This window comes from Plutella xylostella, chromosome 17 (genome assembly GCF_932276165.1).
Source record: "Plutella xylostella chromosome 17, ilPluXylo3.1, whole genome shotgun sequence".
NCBI lineage: Eukaryota > Metazoa > Arthropoda > Insecta > Lepidoptera > Plutellidae > Plutella > Plutella xylostella.
The window spans coordinates 2,229,917-2,248,385 of record NC_063997.1 but is presented as its reverse complement, the minus strand read 5'-3'; the positions used below and the strand labels follow the sequence as shown (position 1 = coordinate 2,248,385).

General features: G+C 37.5%; 1 protein-coding gene and 1 non-coding gene across 3 annotated transcripts; one reads left to right on the top strand and one right to left on the bottom strand.

The window, feature by feature from the left end:
• Positions 1-5,176: 5,176 nt before the first annotated feature.
• Positions 5,177-5,248, bottom strand: Trnaa-cgc. The gene has a single exon. It is a non-coding gene; the product is annotated as a tRNA-Ala (tRNA).
• A 5,267-nt stretch (positions 5,249-10,515) lies between these two features.
• LOC105386629 (probable cytochrome P450 9f2) lies at positions 10,516-17,343 on the top strand. 2 transcript variants are annotated; one of them, XM_048627086.1, is made up of 10 exons: positions 10,516-10,820; positions 11,276-11,430; positions 13,204-13,320; positions 13,638-13,843; positions 14,237-14,366; positions 14,619-14,711; positions 15,083-15,301; positions 15,717-15,814; positions 16,166-16,334; positions 16,680-17,343. In XM_048627086.1, the coding sequence occupies exons 1-10, from the start codon at positions 10,612-10,614 to the stop codon at positions 16,844-16,846; spliced, it is 1,563 nt and encodes a 520-aa protein (XP_048483043.1). In that variant the 5' UTR covers positions 10,516-10,611; the 3' UTR covers positions 16,847-17,343. The 2 variants fall into 2 exon arrangements, with proteins under 2 accessions (XP_048483043.1, XP_048483044.1); XM_048627087.1 differs by lacking the exon at positions 11,276-11,430 and having other exon boundaries at positions 10,517-10,820.
• Positions 17,344-18,469: the final 1,126 nt, after the last annotated feature.

Sequence of the window (18,469 nt, the reverse complement as noted above, 5' to 3'; positions counted from 1 at the left end):
ATAAGTTGCTTAGAATGAAGAGCTGAGTCAGCCCCTTTCGGCTATTTACTAAATTTAAAGCGGCCCCTAGACGATCAATTATATTGCGCAATTTTGACTATTGTGCAATATGATTCATCGCCTAGGGTTAATATTGAAGATTGCCCAAACGGCTTTTGGATTAAAAACTTATTGCACAGTAAATATATTGCACAATATTATTGTAGGTCTAGGGTCCGCCTAACACTTTTTTAACATGCTGAATAAGTAGATTTTTTAAAGTAACTTTAGCAAGACTCATCTGTTGTATACCCAGTAATAAATATAATAATGTTGAAAAGGCAGATAAAATTACATGAAGGGGAAACTGGAGAAGGTTCTTGTTTCAGGTGTTTTACATCACAATGATAATAAAAATGTATCACACATTCGATCCGATCCACTCTAAACATCAGGGAGCTTAGTGTGAGTTTAGTAGTTCACCGAAAAAACACTCAGTGTGATCATTAAGATAAAAAATAAAACGCATCAAAATTAATATCGATTAGGTAAAATACATAAAATATGTTTTCTGATTGGTCGTGATCGTGAAAAATTACGCACTCGATAACTTTTTTACGCATTAACCTCATATAATATATACTTTATTTTTTTTTATATTATATTATGAGGTCAATGCGTAAAAAAAATATGTAAATATTGTCACTTTACGCAAAGGCAACTTGAAAGCAAGCTGTTTTTAACATTAACTGCATTCATATTAAAATCTGTTCTATCATTTGATTCATCATGGCCACAGGGTCATCATGACAATAACGCATATAACTAACTATCATAGTACTCGTATTAACTAGCAAATCTCACACTACACCCACGGGTCCCTTATCACGAGTTTCCGTGAGACTAGCCCGCCAATGGAGGCCCTCGGAAAAGGCTTCGGGTTTCCCGCCTTTAGGGACATCGCCTTTGTCGAGGATATATAAAATAAAATATAAATCAATTCATATGTCTCGTCGTGTCGAGAGTGTATAAGGAGGCGTCAGTATTCCGCCGTCATATATCATCATCAGGGAGCGACGTGGTCGGAATTTGAGACCGCACGTAAGCACTAGCTTAAGACACAAATGTCCACGATTTTCGGCTGTGAGACTGTGACTTGAGTATAATCGTAATTAATTGAGATGATATTACACTCACGTGCTAAGAAACAGTCCCACTTACATAATGTAGACACCAAATGGCCTCAGTTTTTTAAACATTTAATAGGAAAACTAAACAAAATATTTATGTTTTTAGTTGGAATATTGCAGAAAGCGTCATTTAGTTTGGTTTTTTTTCAGTTTAGGAGAAATTGGTGATTTTCTCAATGGAACTATTTCATTGCCCGTGAGTGTATTAACTGAGTGACTGAACGAAAAAAGTTGACTTGGTGATTAAACTTTGACTGTACTACCACAAAAAACTTTAAACACTGTTTAACAAGTGTTTAAAACGAAATTTGACAGATTTTGTAGGCGTTTGACATCGCTAAACACCTGTTAAATACTGTCTAAGTTTTAGTGGTAAGGCCCTGAAAGTTTAAATCACAAAGCTTATTTACGTTTAATGTAGTATTGTGACCAATAGGATTCTATTAAGACAACATTTTACTTTAAAAGTTTGTAAGTTCATTAAGAATTTTTAGACAGTTATTTCACTCATAGTTTTTATGTCTATAAATTAATAATATGATTGAATACATACCTACACACAGTGGATGTAGAATAATGGTGCAGCCGTTAGCAACTCAAGCACTTTTATTTAACGTGTATTTAAGCTCCGAGGTTCAAAACCGTTCAGTGACACACATTAGTTTCATGTCATGCACACTCCCTGCATCTAAAAATCTAAATAAGCACAACAATAAAATAAATAAAGGCCTCAGCGATAAACTCGTCCGATAAATCTGAGGTCTAAACAAAAACAGCCGAAATATTATGACGACCGAGACTGATTCTTATCAAAAATCACCTTTGTCTCGCAGGAAAATGAAGTCATTTCTCTTTGCAGAAGCACCGTGACGGCGCGTGCTCAGGATATGAGATGCTGCAAGTTGACAATGAGGATATTTCACGAATGTGTAGCTCCTATTCGGAGTTAGAAAGCTTTGCTGAGACGTTGGAAGCTAATTTTTTTATTTATTTGATTCTTTAATGCCAAATGTAAAATATGAGTGTACAAATTTAATGGTGGGCTTAGTGCTAAAATCATTTTCTACCAGCGAACCTGCAGCGTCGTAGTCGAGCGGGCTTCAGTGATCGTAACTGATCACTGAGGTTAAGCAACAACTGGCACGGTCAGCCATTGGATGGGTGACCGATTTCAAGTGGTTCTTTTCTGAACGCTTCCGTGCTTCGGACGGCACGTTAAGCCGTGGGTCCCGGGTGCTGCTTCGGCAGAAGTCGTTAAGCCTACTCAGAGGCCTTCGGGCAGCTTGAAAACATCTGACAGTCGGGTTGCCCACTTACCCGACAACTCTCTCAGCACAAGCTTGCTTGTCTTGGGGTCCACCAACCCGCACTAGGCCAGCGTGGTGGACTAGGCCTAAAACTCTTCCTTGGAAGGAGACCCGTGGCCCAGCAGTGGGGACGTGATGGGTCGTGATGATGATGAACCTGTAGGCCTAAGCCATATTGATGACTATTGAAGAAAATATCCAGCAGTGGACGTTAGAGGGCTGATCAAGGACATCTGAAATAAAATGTTTTTTTTTTCCTAAGTGCTCAATAATTAAAAAGGAATCAAAGAGCCAGCAAAAATATAAAAATATATTTTATTTATGTCTCAGTGCAGTCGCAAGTGCAGTCTCCTTTCTCCACAGAGCAGTACCCCTACTCCTGAAAGGCAATGAATTGCGTCTGTCTTGCGTTCTCAACATTAAATCAATCATAACTTTTCTTCAAAATCGTTTTTACAAAAAGTAAAAATACATACATGTTTATCAAGCTAGACCATTTTAGAACGTAACACCAAAAACCTAGTACCAAGATTGTAGAATTTTTAATTAATTTTTAGTATCCGGCAAAAACAGCATTGTTTGGCCTGTATTCAAAGTAACTCCTAAATTGCAGGCATTCTGTTATTGTGTCTAGGTTCTCAAAATAGACATCTTTTAGCCTAACAAACTTGTATTTTTAGTTTTAGGAAAACCATTTTTATATATAAGATATGATTGTTTTAATTTTAGAAACGCAAGACATACGCAATTCATTGACTTTCAAGAGTAGGGATACGACTTGAGTCTGTGTGCGCGATTGAGACACAGACTCTATTAATTGGAGAGGGGTAGTAATTGCACAATATCACTCGTAATGAGTTACAAACATAGTTAAGTATTTGTTTTTGTAGGCGCGTACCATGCACTAAGGGGTTCATATTTAATTTGCTTAGGGATGATTTTTCAATGGTCATATAATTGTTACATGAGGAATAAACTGTTGCTATATCAGTGTAATTTTCTTATTAATGTATTCTAATCTAACACCCCCATAACAAAACCGTCGCATTCAAATTCGTCCATCCTTTACCGAGATCTACACCCGATACACGCGTAGGTACTCGTAAACTTATGACGCCAATATTTTGCGTGCAGAGCTTCAAAATCAAACGGCAAAAAATAAAAACACGAAAAATATAGCAAAATATGAAACATTGTGCTCGTGACAAATACCTGTTGTAAATCAGTGAGAATCGTTGTGTATCGCTTAACTTGATTCATGCAGATTGGCTAAAACACAACCCTATCCAATATAAAATGTATTTTTAACAAAGCCGCAGGGATGTATCGCCGTTTTTTAGGATTGAAACTGTGTTTTTGACAAAATATTTACGACATTTATTCAGGAATTTCAGGATATAGGTTTCGTGTAATCCACTAATGAAATAGTTTTAATAGAGTGCATTCGTTTTCGAAATTGTCTGATATTGAATGACTACCGATTTTAAACTGCGGCCGTAGGTATTGTATTCATTCGATAAAATAAAATTTGAAAAAGTAGGCTCGTTTTTTTTTCAAAATACTTGAGCAAATCTGACGCAGCAGTAGGTGCATAAATTCCACTCTGCCTACCCTTCAAGGGTGTGTGTGTGTGTTGACTGTCGAATGATAGGAATTCCATTCATAGTTTATAGCACGTAAAATCTCAGGATAAAATGAGGCGTTTGTTAAAAAAAAAAAAAAGTTCCTTTTTGGAGAAATAGATGGCGTTGTCTGGGGTTGTACCAACTTTCAAACCCTCAGAACACACTCAGATCACAATATGTTATTCTGTGAAGCTAACGAAATGTGAAAGTGACGTAGGTAGGTAGAATTGTAGTATTATTTTCTCTATGATGTCGATGTCACTGTTGCTTCAGCGTATGTTCAGCATTCATTAAAAATAATAGAACATTTAAAAATATATTCAAAACGTTAAAACAAATAAGTTACATAAAAAAGATTTTCATATGACAAGATATTATGGCCAAAACAACCAACCAGCACAGGCGGACAAAATTCAACAGGAAAAGTAACAAAATTAGCCCAATTTAAAGGTAAAAAGTGTGATTGTTTTCAGTCCTTGACTTTAGTATGGAAACCCCTGTTGAGTTTTATCCGCCTTCTCTGGTTGTTTTGGCCATATCTTGGTGATACCTCAATCGATTTGATATTAAATTATCTTATTTGAAACCTTATAAGTTGACAATAATATTAAGCTGAAGTGCACAAAAAATTATCATCATTATTATCAGCACTATCCCAAGCCACATGCAGTCTGAGCCTCGGAAGGATGGCTCGCGCTACCACCCGACATTTAATCACAACTAGTGAGTTCTTATTCTGAGTTTAGTACTCTTTGCTATCTATGTAATTTTTGACAGTTGGTATACTGCGTTTTCACGCCATCTATCGGCTTACCCAAAAGCTCAACTGACAGCTGTCAAGGAAAACGGCTCATTGTCGCGAATTATGTCAGAAGGATGCAGATTTATCCCGGTCCTAATTTGTAAAGGCTTACTTAGGGTCCCCATATTATTGAATTTTAAGGGACAAAATAAATAATAATACTTCTTCTTCTTCTTATCGTGTCGACGACAAACAATACTAATAGTATTAATTATATTAAAGACTTATTCTTTAGAGGGTTTAAACAAAAATAATAATAATCAAAAATATTTTTGGAGGTGCTGGGATTTGAACCCAGGACTTTCAGCATGCGAAGCAGACACTCTACCACTGAGTTACACCCCCGGTGACAGTGATGGCTAGAATTCGATACAGTACCAATGTGATTCAAGGCATACAACTTTCACCTTTAAATACTGCTTCCGGCGGCGGTAACTAGTTTATTATCATGCTGCATACGTCCTCTCACTTTGTAGTGTTCTCATGCAGGCTTAATTAATGTGTAGTACGTATGTATTATACATAAGTACATATACCGTAAGTAAGTATATACCGGTTATGCATAAATGGTAAGCTTAAATAATAACCGACCTTTTTTTCATTTCAAAGAATAGAATGAAATCAGTCAAAGAAAAAAAAGTTATTCTACATAGTAAAAAAGTGACGTGACCAACATAGTTTCTATGAAAAAAGATATTTTTTCCACGAATTTTGAAATTCTGATTTAACTTTCGGGTTTCGATATAGATACTATGCTGCACATGTTGGTTTTGGCTTAGTATTCCCTTTTCGCAACATCCTATATATTAAAATAATCTAAACACCAGAACCATTGTCACCCTACATGAAAGATTTGGCATCAAGAGCGTTGATGTCGTAAAAAGGGAATGTGGAGAATGCGCGGGGCGCGGGGTGAGGAACAAGGGGAGGAGGGGGGGCAGGCATTAACTCGCGGGAATGTCCCGGAGGAATCCGAGACTCGTGCTTACTGTAGTGGTGTACTTGTTGTTACTTCGGTGTTTGACTCATACTTGAATATTATTTTCTTGACAAAACTAACTAGGTATTTCATTTCCGGCATGTGTTTGAGATGCATTCATCTTTTATAACCATATTCAAGAGGGCTCATTGTCGTCCTTCAAAGAAATTGAAACTGAATATTAGGCCAACACCAGAACAATACCACTGAAATGTTTAGTAAATTATATAAAAAAAAATGAAGATTACTCCTTGCGAACCGGCTTCCTGACTGTTTATGAACCTTTTATATGTAGACAAAATAAGATATTCTTCATTTGTACACAAAAACATGGTCAAAATTTCAAAAACTTCATCTAACTTACAAATGGCGGTTTTATCGCTTAAAGCGATTACTTCCAGACAACCTTCTATATACTCCAGGGTTCAATGGCAAAGTCTGATGGGTCCAGACAGGGCTGTCATGAAACTTGATGATGTTCAATCGGCTCGCAGCTGTAAATAAGCCAACCCGTGCTCAGTCGACGATGGCGGCGTTTCACTTTTACACGCTCCTGAAAAAATACTGAAATTTTGTATCTGTAGTAATCTGTACACTTCTATGGATATCGTTTGTTGGATTTTGACAAAATCGGTATATATGCAAAATTGTAATGGAAGAGTACAGGTTAAAAACTTAAAAGTTTACCTATGAACTTTGCTTTTAAACTTTGTAGATTTTTACAAATAGTAATTATTAATTTCTTCTCAAGTTTATCTTTCTGCAAAATCTCGTAACAAACAAAAGTAGGTATATTTAAAAGTACCAACTTTTTTGCTGGTTGATGATAAGTGTAAACTAGAATAAACTTATACAAAAGAAAATTTTTGTTCTCAAAAATAAAAAAGAACAAAAGTCATATTTACAAAATATCCCTTGTTTTTTGTATGTTGTATAATTATTGTGGAGGATGCTTATTTTTCGCACTGCGTTATTATTCTACATGAAACTGGGACGCGACGTCAACTTGTATGAAAAGTATATTCATAAAAATCCTATGCATTTTGTATTACAATGCATAGAATATTTAGTATTCAAAATATAATATTTTTTACATTTGTTATTGGCGCGGGTTTATTTGAGGTTTTTTGCGAGGTTTATATTTAAAAAATCTATTTGCAGTGCTCTATATAATAATTGTATGTTTTTGAATATTGCTAATCAAAGTCCGTTTGGTCCGATACGTAGGTACAATAATAGTTGGATGCTTACCGATGCCGGTGGAAGTACCGTCAAAATAAAAATTAACCAACCCGATATAATTTTTATTCCAAAAAAACATCCACCAAACACGCCTTCACCGTAAGCTCGTAAAATTGTCGCGTCTAATGCAACGACATTAGTCACAATAAAAAAAGACCAGAAAATACGGGGAAATACGGGGAAATACGGAAGGAACAAATAACAGGCCATTCGGCGGTAATTTGCGAGGTAACACACGTGTTGCTCGATCCGTTTTGATTACCACATGGCGGTAGTAATGTTACATTAAATAAAAAACTACTGATACTAACTGCCAGTTTCAATACTATATCTATCGATAGCTGATAGTTACTTTCATAAGATTTTCTCACATAAAAAGTTGCATTATGTTAAATCGTATGAAAGCAAATGTCAGGTATCGATAGATAGAGTTATTGTAACTGGCAGTTAGTATGCTGAGTGTGAACTTGGATAGTTATAGTTACTTACTTGATAAATGACTGTTTTTCGTACACATAGTATACATAGTTAGCATTACGCACGAATGTACTATAAAAATATTAGCCGATGTATGCTTTCACATAAATTCGTAGCCATATTTTTATAAAATTATTTATTACACATAAAATATAAATTGTACAAATTCAAACTCATTCCAAACATGTGATTTTCTAGAAAGCGATTTGTAGTTCGATATTTTGGGAGACACCATACACTGTTTTGTTTTAATATTTATTTCATAATCTGATATACCGGCGAGCAGTCAAAAAGACCCACTTGCCATGGCACCATACATATGTCACTGGAACCTTTTCAGTGCTCGTGAGTGTATAAAATATATTATGATCGTGGTTTAGTTGCACGTCACTAAACGGCGGTCCCATTTTCACACCATTATAGGGCTTTGTTTTATTTAATGCCGCCTGGATTTTCCTGGGCTTTTAACCGACCTCAAAAAACGAGGAGGTTACTTCGCTAAATTTGAATGTTATTAGGGTTCTGTACCTCTAAATTATTATTGAATTAACACAAATAACCAGGCTGCAAGTAATCCCAGATTCCGGTACCCTTTCAGGGATTGCAGTCATAGATTTCCTATTGCATAGTTCATACTCATACTTCAATAATATAATCTTGGTGGGCCTAACTGCACTCGTGGACATAACCCTGTATGCAACAGAATCGTTCTGATTAGATACACAGCAGTTACTGCTTACATAGAGGACTGGTACGAGTATCCTGGATGCTTACAAAGAGCCTTTCACTTTGTCAGCAAATACGGGCCTCTGTTGACTGACTATCGATAGACAGATGGTCCGGTCCCTGATTCGATAAAACTGAATGTTTTCCAGTGGGGTCTTCATAAAATAACAACCCCAATTTCTTAATTTCCATAGAATATTATTTTGATACCAACTGCAACTGGGATTTTTTATTATCAAAGATTGAAACAGGATTTAATTTAAAATGGTACGTTCCTCAGTTTTTTTTCATGACCATGTAATTTCTAACCTGCCAAGACTCCTTTCTTTACGGCCGCGAAGATTTTTCGTATCATAATCTCAAATATCTCATGCTAAGATCCCCAAATTCATCGTAACATAAATCTGATGTCGGCATTAGATATTCAGATCGGGCCCTCCCGGGACAGGGTCGTCTGTACGGCACTGCTAGAGCTTACCTTAATCCGGAGACGTCATCATACTGCAGCTTAGTGTCTAGTCCACTCGAGACGGTGGCTTACCAGGTTTTTACTAAACTTTGCATTATTAAGAGCATTGTTTTATGATAAGCTTTGTAGAGGTGTTATGCATCTGGATCACTTGAATGGAAAGTTTGCAGGTAGGTACTTACATATTTCCTTAAATTAAGCAAGTGTGTCTACTCTGAACTCAATTCCTCCGAAGGCAGCAGCGAGTAGGATCATTAGTGAAGCACCGTAGAGCAAAGGTTTGATTCTCGGCCGAGGCAGATATTTGTATTTTGTTTCCGAGTTTTGGCATCGTCATAGACTAATACACTAATATTAGTCTATGGCATCGTATACACATAAGTACTCACATGTATCTGAAAACACTGTAAATAAAAACCGGCCAAGTGCGAGTCGGGCTCGCGCACAAAGGGTTCCGTAGCAGCAAATCAAAATTACAGTTAAATCAACCTATCTCAAAAACTATAAGAGATACTTTGATCAAACCAAAAATCGTTGAAAGAGTTAATTAGCATGCATCACCTCTATTTTTTTTAGAATTTTATACCCCGTAGTTATAAAAATAGAGGGGGGGGGGCATACTTTTTACGACTTTGAGAGCTGATATCTCAAAAACCGTTCACTTTAAGAAAAATGTTTTTTAGAAAACTTTATATCATTTTAAAAGACCTTTCCATTGATACCCCACACGGGTATGTACATCGAAAAAAAAAATTTCATCCCTCAGTTACATGTATGGGGGGCCCCACCCCCAATTCTTTTTTTTACTATTTAGTGTCATATTTTTGTAGCGGTTCATACAACACATATTCCCATCAAATTTCATCACTGTAGTACTTATAGTTTCCGAGTAAATCGGCTGTGACAGACGGACAGACGGACAGACGGACAGACGGACATGACGAAACTATAAGGGTTCCGTTTTTGCCATTTTGGCTACGGAACCCTAAAAAGCACCTCTGATTACATAGGTACAAGCTGTGTAATTTTGTATTTAAAGTGTCATTAAATCACAATAAACATGCTTGTAATCATTCTAACGAGATAACCTTTTGACCTGAATAAATACCTCCGAAATTTGATTTACTAAAGTAAACAAAACAATTGAAGATCAAGGTCGTAGGTATGTAAACCAGTAACTACTGGCTAAAATCTAACCAACAGTCGTCTCCCCACGTCTGGACGATAAATACATAACAACCATGTAACAAGCACTTACACAGTGGTTCAAACAAATAATTTTAGGTTAGTAATAAATCTAATATCTACTAATATTCTAGCTGTCTATATTAACTAATGTGGGCACACGAAAGGACCAACATTTAACAATAATTACAGTCCTGAAGAAGTATAATCTGGAGCACTTATGGAGTACCTACAGCTATATTTTTAGAACAAAGAAAGACAATTGACTAAAAGTTTAAAAATAAACTGAACTATATTATGAGTAACTTCCAACAAAATCCATTCGTACTAGGAAATGCAATCGCTGGACTCTAGTAGGTACCTACGTAGAAATATTATTACATTTATTATCTGCAAATACATAATTATAAGTTAACTACATCAGAAACATTATAAATAGCACTAATTTGAATAATTTACTTAACGCTTATTTTATAACAACAATAAATTATGATGTTTACTCACCCACAGCTGTATTCAATTCATAAGATCGAACCACTGTGTGCCATTCAGCAACCGTCCACAACTCAAGTTCACAGCATATTATATTATCCTAGCACCAATTGCGTCGAACGGACGCGGCGCATCAAAATGATAACCGAAATTCTCGTATTTATATTTACAACAATAGTTTTTTACGCCCTGTATACGTATAAGTGGGGGCACTATTATTTTCAGTCGAGGGGTTTGAAGTATATACAGGGGGTTCCCCTGTTTGGGAACACGCTGCGGAGTACTTTCGGAGGACACCATATGATATATGACATTGACCAAGTGTACAAGGCGTTTCCCAATGAAAAGTAAGTCAAAGTTTTTTGTTTTTACTTTATTTTGTGTTCAGTGACTTCTACTTGAAGCATGTTTTGTGAAGGCATAAATGTTTATTCTGTGTTACTGTCATTATTATAATTCAGAAGATATTCAAAAACAGCTGCTTCATATATACGCTCAATGTATGCTTTAGGTACTATAAATGTACTGGGGCATTCACTGGAAAAAAAAATCTATGGCGAAATGCCTTATCAAACGACTTCTCTGGATCCATCCAAAGGTTGTCTGGAAGAGATCGCTCTTAGCGATAAGACCGGCATTTTTTTCATTTTGTTAATTTAAATCTAATCTGTTATGGTTTGGGTGGGCACATAAAGGTTATTTATTATTAACCTATATACTTGTATTGTTTGTCAAATTGCCCTCTGACCTTAACTGACGGTGCTAATACTTACTCTTCATCTCAAACCACAACATCATCCAGGTACGTGGGCTACATGGAGGGCACGAAGCCGCACGTGCTGGTCCGCGACCCCGGGCTGATCCGGCAGCTCACGGTCAAGGACTTCGACCACTTCCTCGACCACAAGAGCTTCTTCACTGACCAGATCTTCATGGACAGCTTGTTTATGATGAAAGGTTTGTTGTCTGAAGCTGAAGTTTTTGCGAGAAAAAATATTATTATTTTGTTTATCAGGAGGCAAATAGAGGACTTAGGAGGTCATTCTGAAGGGCTAGCACGGGGCGCAAGACGCGCAATTCAAAACGTGACAAGTGTTTTCCGTCGCACTCGCTCAAGAGTGTGAGTGTGAGTGAGCGCGACGCAAAACTTTTCTCGCGTCTTGGCATGCGCGTCGATCTCCTGAACATATTTTGTACGACGACTGTTTCTGAATATTGGAAAAAGAAACTCCATAAAAACTTTGTTGGTTCAAGATTTTTCAATAGTTATTAAATGAAAAGTTGTTAAGCATAACCTCCTGAGTCACCCCCTTTTGGCTTACTATATGACTTTTGCAACACCGTGTAGAAATTAGCATACTCAGGTTTATGAAGTCAGCGACTGACTTGGCTCCGGTAAAAAACCCTAGCCGGGCTCTATAAGCTAAGCTAAGAAGAATCATAACTTTTATTTATATGCGCAAGAAACATGGCCTAACGTCCAACCCCCCTTATAAGAAATACAAATAAATAACACCGACTAAATGGGTTGTAATTGCAAATGTGCAGCAAACATTCTGCAGCACTAGTCACTACCTACCCCGCAAGGCACTATACAAACTCAAGCAGTGTTTATACAATAAAGTTATGTACTTATAGGAATATCATATCAGTGCTCTATCAGTATTCAGGTGCACTTAGCAAATGCTCTGTATTGTTTACTAAGTGGTCTATAAGTGGTTCAGTTGTATTTAAGTAGGTAAAATTTAAACGATTTAGGGCAACTTAGACTATGGTATTATGGGTTAAAAAAGTCTGAAACCGCTCCTACTGTCGTATTTCATTATTATTATGTACCTATACGCATTCGAGTAAATTATTATAAAGTGCTTAATTTCTGCAACAATAATATATGTATTTATAAGTAGTCATGAGTCATTTACAAGTGTTGCTGTAGGTGTACTGCTTTAATTAAAGTTAATTACTTATAAATACATGCATTTTATTGCGTCATTATGCTAATATTAGTCGGCGACCGTAAATGAAATATGATTAAGATGGATCATGCTGCAAAAAGAATACTGCGACATTCAAGTGTGTCATCATCATCATCAGCATCAGCCATAATAGTTCCACTGATGTACATTATTGTGCTTCTTCAAGGCACCACCAAAATACTGGCTATCTAGGTCACATATGTGTAATAGGGTTTAATTGGCACCGATTAAAATCATATTCCTCGAGTCGATATGAACTAAATGAATACATTTATATTAATGTGTAGTGTGTAGGTTTTATTTTCATTTAGTGCCAACGTAGTGCAAGGATTCGGGTTTACTAGAAAATTATTTATATTATCTATGGAATGTTGCAAAAGTGATATAGGTAGTAAGTAGAAAGGTGGTCAGAAGACCAACTTTTGTTTTACGGGTTTTATAAATACTTGTAGAGCAATCAGAAGGGCTAGCACAGGGCGCACACGCATTTCCTGGTGCTGTGCCAGACAGGGTCCATAAAGTTTGTAATTTAATGTATTGAACACCTGTAAAACTTGTTCGGCAATAAACGCTGAGTATTGAGTATGTCAAGACGTGACAAAAGTTTTGCATTGCGCTTACTTACATTGCGCGTCCACGAGAGCGAGAGCGACCCCGCGCTAGGCTAGCAGTAGTTGACACTCAATGTACGCTGCTAGGGTAATCAGGGTCATTGCCGGCTCCCCAAAGCATTAAAAAATAATGTTAATTCCAGGCGACAGATGGCGCCACATGCGCGCCACGCTGAGCCCCGCGTTCACCGGCTCCAAGATGAAGCAGATGGTGCCCTTCATGAACGAGATCAGCCTCAATATTGTGGACTATTTGAAAGGTAGGAAACACCAGGGCATTTGCCAAGGACAAGGGGTTCACTCTACATATATGTCCAAAAACTAAGTTTTAGAGTGCTCCTGCGGAAGCCACGACTCCATCTCACTGTGTTAAACGTGCCGATTGCACGACACAGCCCTCGTTCGTTTGTTTTTCGTCAGTATGGAGCTACTCTCCAGGACGGAGTTTCGCACGCTCATAAACGCCCTCTGTACCATTGGGGTACTTTAGGACAGTAATTTTTTTGCAAGAAATAAATACATTACGTCATTTTACACGATACACGAAAACCTTATAAACATTCAATTCTCCCTCCAGAAAAGGAAGGCGAGACCATCAACGTGGACGACATAATCCGTCGCTACTCCAACGACGTCATAGCCTCTACCGCGTTCGGGATCCAAGTGAACTCCCTGCGGGACCCCGACAACGAGTTCTATAGGACTGGCCAAGCCGTGATGACCTTCACACTGTACCAGAAGATGAAACTGGTGTTTATGACTATGTTTCCAGGTTTAATGAAGGTAAGTTATGGGCACAACTGGTGAAGCTTTTTTTAGTTTGATAAAATATATAAGTTAGAGTAATGATCTATGGATAAGATGGATGAATTGAAGAAGGATGGTGTACATAATTAACCAATATTCTGAATCGAGATGATAATTACTGATCTGCTTACTTTACTCCTGACGAAGAACACGATACCACAACGAATAGATGCCCTGGGATTTAACAAATAGCCACATCACGACCCATCACGTCCCCACTGCTGGGGCACGGGTCTCCTTCCAAAGAAAGAAGGGTTTAGGCCTAGTCAATCACGGTGGCCTAGTGCGGGTTTGTGGACAAAAAGATAGATAGATATAACAAAACACATGTTCTTCAACTGTTTTTAAGTAGTTAATCTGTGTTTCCAGCACGCAGACATCTTCCCCCAGTCGGCGACGGAGTTCTTCAAGCGCATCGTGAGCGAGACCATGCAGTACCGGGAGAAGAACAACATCGAGCGACCCGACATGATACAACTGCTCATGGAGGCTAAGAAAGGTTCGGCTCATAGTTGTTATGAAGTTTGATTTTCCGAACTATAAAGAGCAATCGCTCTTGAGTTTTTCGCTTAGAAAGGATTTTTGTACTACTGAAAATAAAGATTTTAATTATATGTACCTATAAGTATAAAGATATAATTTTAAATTCTGTTCCGAGTTTGTATAATTCTGCTGTATGATATTCTACTGACACCAACAAAAAATGGTCCTCTGACTAATATCAGTATTAAAACCTGCGCAATTATTTCAGGAACTTTAAAAGCTCAAGGCGAGGACAAATTAGACAAAATAGGATTCGCCACGACCGAGGACATTGAAGTCAAGCCGCAATCAGAGAAATCAGGTGAGAGCAACAATATAATTTATTGATATCCGTATTTTTTTAGTTTTTTCCCGTGTATTTAGATCTCTGCATCATTCGGGTGCGATGCTAGCTACTGCCCATATCGTTTTGTCCAAAAAGGTATTTTCGTGGAATTCCAGGAATCAAAATGAGTTTTATTACCATAATTTTTCGATATTGTCCGATTTTGATTGAGCGAAGCCTGTATTTTTAACAAAACAAGCGTATTTTCTGAAGCTCCCTTAAACTTAGCAAGGCCACGAATTATGTTTGCTCCCATGTTTCACACTGCGGGGCGCGGGGGGCTATTCTTAAGCTTTAGCTTATCAAAAACTTCACAAAATAATCAATTTATTAAATATCTAATCCAGACTGGACTCAAGACGAGTTAGCCGCCCAAGCGTTCCTCTTCTTCGCGGCTGGCTTCGAGAGTGCAGCATCAGCCATCGCACTGGCCATCCACGAGCTGGCCATCAACCCTGCAGTGCAGAGCCGGCTGCACGACGAGGTCAAGCAGACCCACGACAAGCACGGAAGGGTTAACTATGAAGTTATACAGGGCATGAAGTATTTGGACTGCGTTTTTAGTGGTTAGTTTTTTGTTGAGTATTTTTGTCGTGATGTTTGCGTGTTCTCATAAAATGTTATTATATAAAATAAAAAAAAATTGATGGTCTAGAATAGTCTAGATGATCCTAGCCACCTTCAGATCTATGTATTTTTATCTTAAAAAGCTTAATTTAAAAGCTTACCCCCTTATTCATAAAAAAGTTACTGGACGGATTAGCTATTGAACTGTTTTGTCACTCTCTGTCAAAGAACAAATTGTTCTCTGTCAGAGAGGGACAGAACAGTTCAATAGTTAATCCGTTCAGTAACTTTTTTATGAATAAGGGGATTAGACATTACTATTTTACTTGAATAAGTACAGTCTGTGGTAAAGAAACCTGACCCTTCACAGTCCTACCTGTACACATCATAAATATATTACGGTTTTTTTTCCAGAAACGCTTAGAAAGTGGTCCCCAGCTATCGTCATGGACCGCGTGTGCGTGCGGCCCTACACGCTGCCGCCCGCCAGTGAAGGCGCCAAGCCTGTAAAGGTATAACTCACTTTTAAAAAATATTTCAGGTGACACTGTAAACTGTAATTTTAAATATCTTATCAGCTAAAAGGTCGTGACTTAGGCGGTCTTTATAAAACACTTTTCTTATAAGTACGAGTTTAAATAACAAGTAAATAATTTAAAATGTATTCCGATACTAAAAAAAAAGTTTCTATCGAGAAGAAAAAATATTAGTTTTATTTGAAATTTCAAGTCATAGAATAATCTTAATATAAAGAGCCCAGTCGTTCCGGCTTACTATACCACTTTTCCAACACCTCTACACTACATTCATTTTTTTCATTTCCATGCAAATAAATATGTATACCTTACTTTAATATCTCACAGGTGAACATAGGCGACGTCCTGTACAACGTGGTGAACTCTCTTCAGCTCGACCCGCAGTACTACCCGGACCCGCTCAAGTTCGACCCGGACCGGTTCAGCGACGAGCGCAAGCACGAGATACAGCCTACCACGTACGTGCCGTTCGGGAACGGGCCTAGGAACTGCATCGGTAAGATTAATTTTATTCTGGCATTATAAGTATATATGTCGGCTTAACATATTTACCCATTTTGCAACACACTGTATAAAAACCGAATCAAAATCCGATCTAAATAGATTGTACATTGTACAATAGATTTTACAGACAGACTAGGGAAGCGGCTTTGCTTTATACTACGCAGTGATAGTGAACACCGTTTATTGCGCCAGGCACTAATCACACCAACAATAATAATTATTAATGACATGTAAAGGGCAGAGAAACCTGACAACTCTCAGAAGCATTGTTACTATGAAAGGTAGGGGTCAGGTTTCTCTGCACATGACCGTACTAATAATACCAATTCCCCCGCAGCCTCCCGATTCGCGATCCTAGAAGCCAAGGTGCTGATGTTCCACCTCATCCTGAACTTCGAGGTGCTGAAGACGGAGAAGACCCTCGACCCCATCGTGCTGAGAGCTGGCGACTTCAGCATCAAGGTCAAGGGCGGGTCCTACGTCCAGTGCCGCGCGAGAAAGTAGACAAAGTGTGTTTAAACCCCGACAAAACAGAGGTTTATGTTTCAGTTTAACGCGGCTATGTGTGTCTGATATGTAGGTAGCGTAGCTCCAAACGGCTGAATCGATTATCGAGTCGTAGGTAATGTTGCCCTGAGTGTTTTTAGCCATATTTTTATCATAATCGGCTTAGCTGTTCAAAAGATGCGCCTTTTAGTTTGAATGTCGGGGGTTTTTAACGGGTAAGGTTATTTTGGTTGACGCAGATGGAGAAGTTACCGTAGGCTTTATTTAAGTTAACTCTTTATTGTGCAATAGTGAAGTTAATATTTATATCGTTCGTTTTCTTCTATTTCATATTTAGTGATGCATTTTGGAAAGAGTTATATGTAAGTGGAGGTGATAAAAGAAGTACATTTTAGATTACATAAGTTTTTCAATTATATTTTTTAAAATAAGTTAAGTACGTATGTTAGTTTGAATTTTAAAAGTTTACATTTAAATTTTCATCGTTATACTAAAAGTGATTGGTGTTTTATTTAAAGAATGGTTTGCTCACATTATTATTAGTACTGTTTATGTACAATTTAGGTAAATAAAATCTTCCATCACACAACACGACCTTCTACTCGCCGTGTTTCTTAAGTCTTTTTTATTATTATTCAGCCAACCAAAAAGCCCCGGGCAAAATAATAAACAGGAGATTCCGCAGCTATCCGGCTAGGTGTTCCCGTAAAAATATCCGTGTTAAATAAACCCCGTATTTATGTGTAGTACGTGGACGGATCGCGAAATGGTGGCAATCTCAACGGCCGGGGGGGTCACTCTATATGACGAAAGAAGAATTTTTGGAGCGCTACTTCGCGAGCCACGACTGTATCGTGTTGTGTTAAAAGTGCAGATTGCACGACAGCTCTTGTTCGTACATTTCTCGTCAGTATAGAGTAACCCCCCAGTGGCGGCGCGGCGCTAATATTTTGTCTCCTGCGTGCTCTGGGATCCTGGTACTTGGTGTTTCGCTGCTGGTTTCCATTTTACATTTTTAATGGTTGCTCCTATTTTTCCTGGGACCCTGGTACTTCATGTGGCATGCTGTTTTACCTTTTTATGGTAAAACAGCATATACAGGGTGTTGCTAAAAGCGTAGAACAAATTGTTCAGAATGACCCCCTGAGTCACCCCCTTTCAGCTTAGTATACCTTTTTTGCAACACTCTGTATGTAGAGTAAATTAAATAACTATGGCTTGATGTGGATTAAAAAGAAGTGGAAGAAAAATGTATTATAGGTGTTCTAAATATCTGTCCTTATGCTATGTACATTTATTATTGTCACTGTTTCAGAAAAAGAGGATCAAAATTGGTTCCGGAAAAAACTTGTGGACAGAGAAATTACGCGAATAAATTTTATTGAATTTACAATGGGATTAAATCGTTCCCTTGTTGAAATTTAAAATGGAATGCTTGAAATGTGGATTCTGGATGTTATACTCGTAGTTTTATTGTAAATACTTAAATCCTTAACCAAAAAATAATCTTCAGACAGATGATGATGATTGAAGATGAAGATTTATGTAAGAATAATACGTCGTAAATAAGAAACATAATACAATCTACATATTATATAATTAAAAAACTGCTTACTTTCA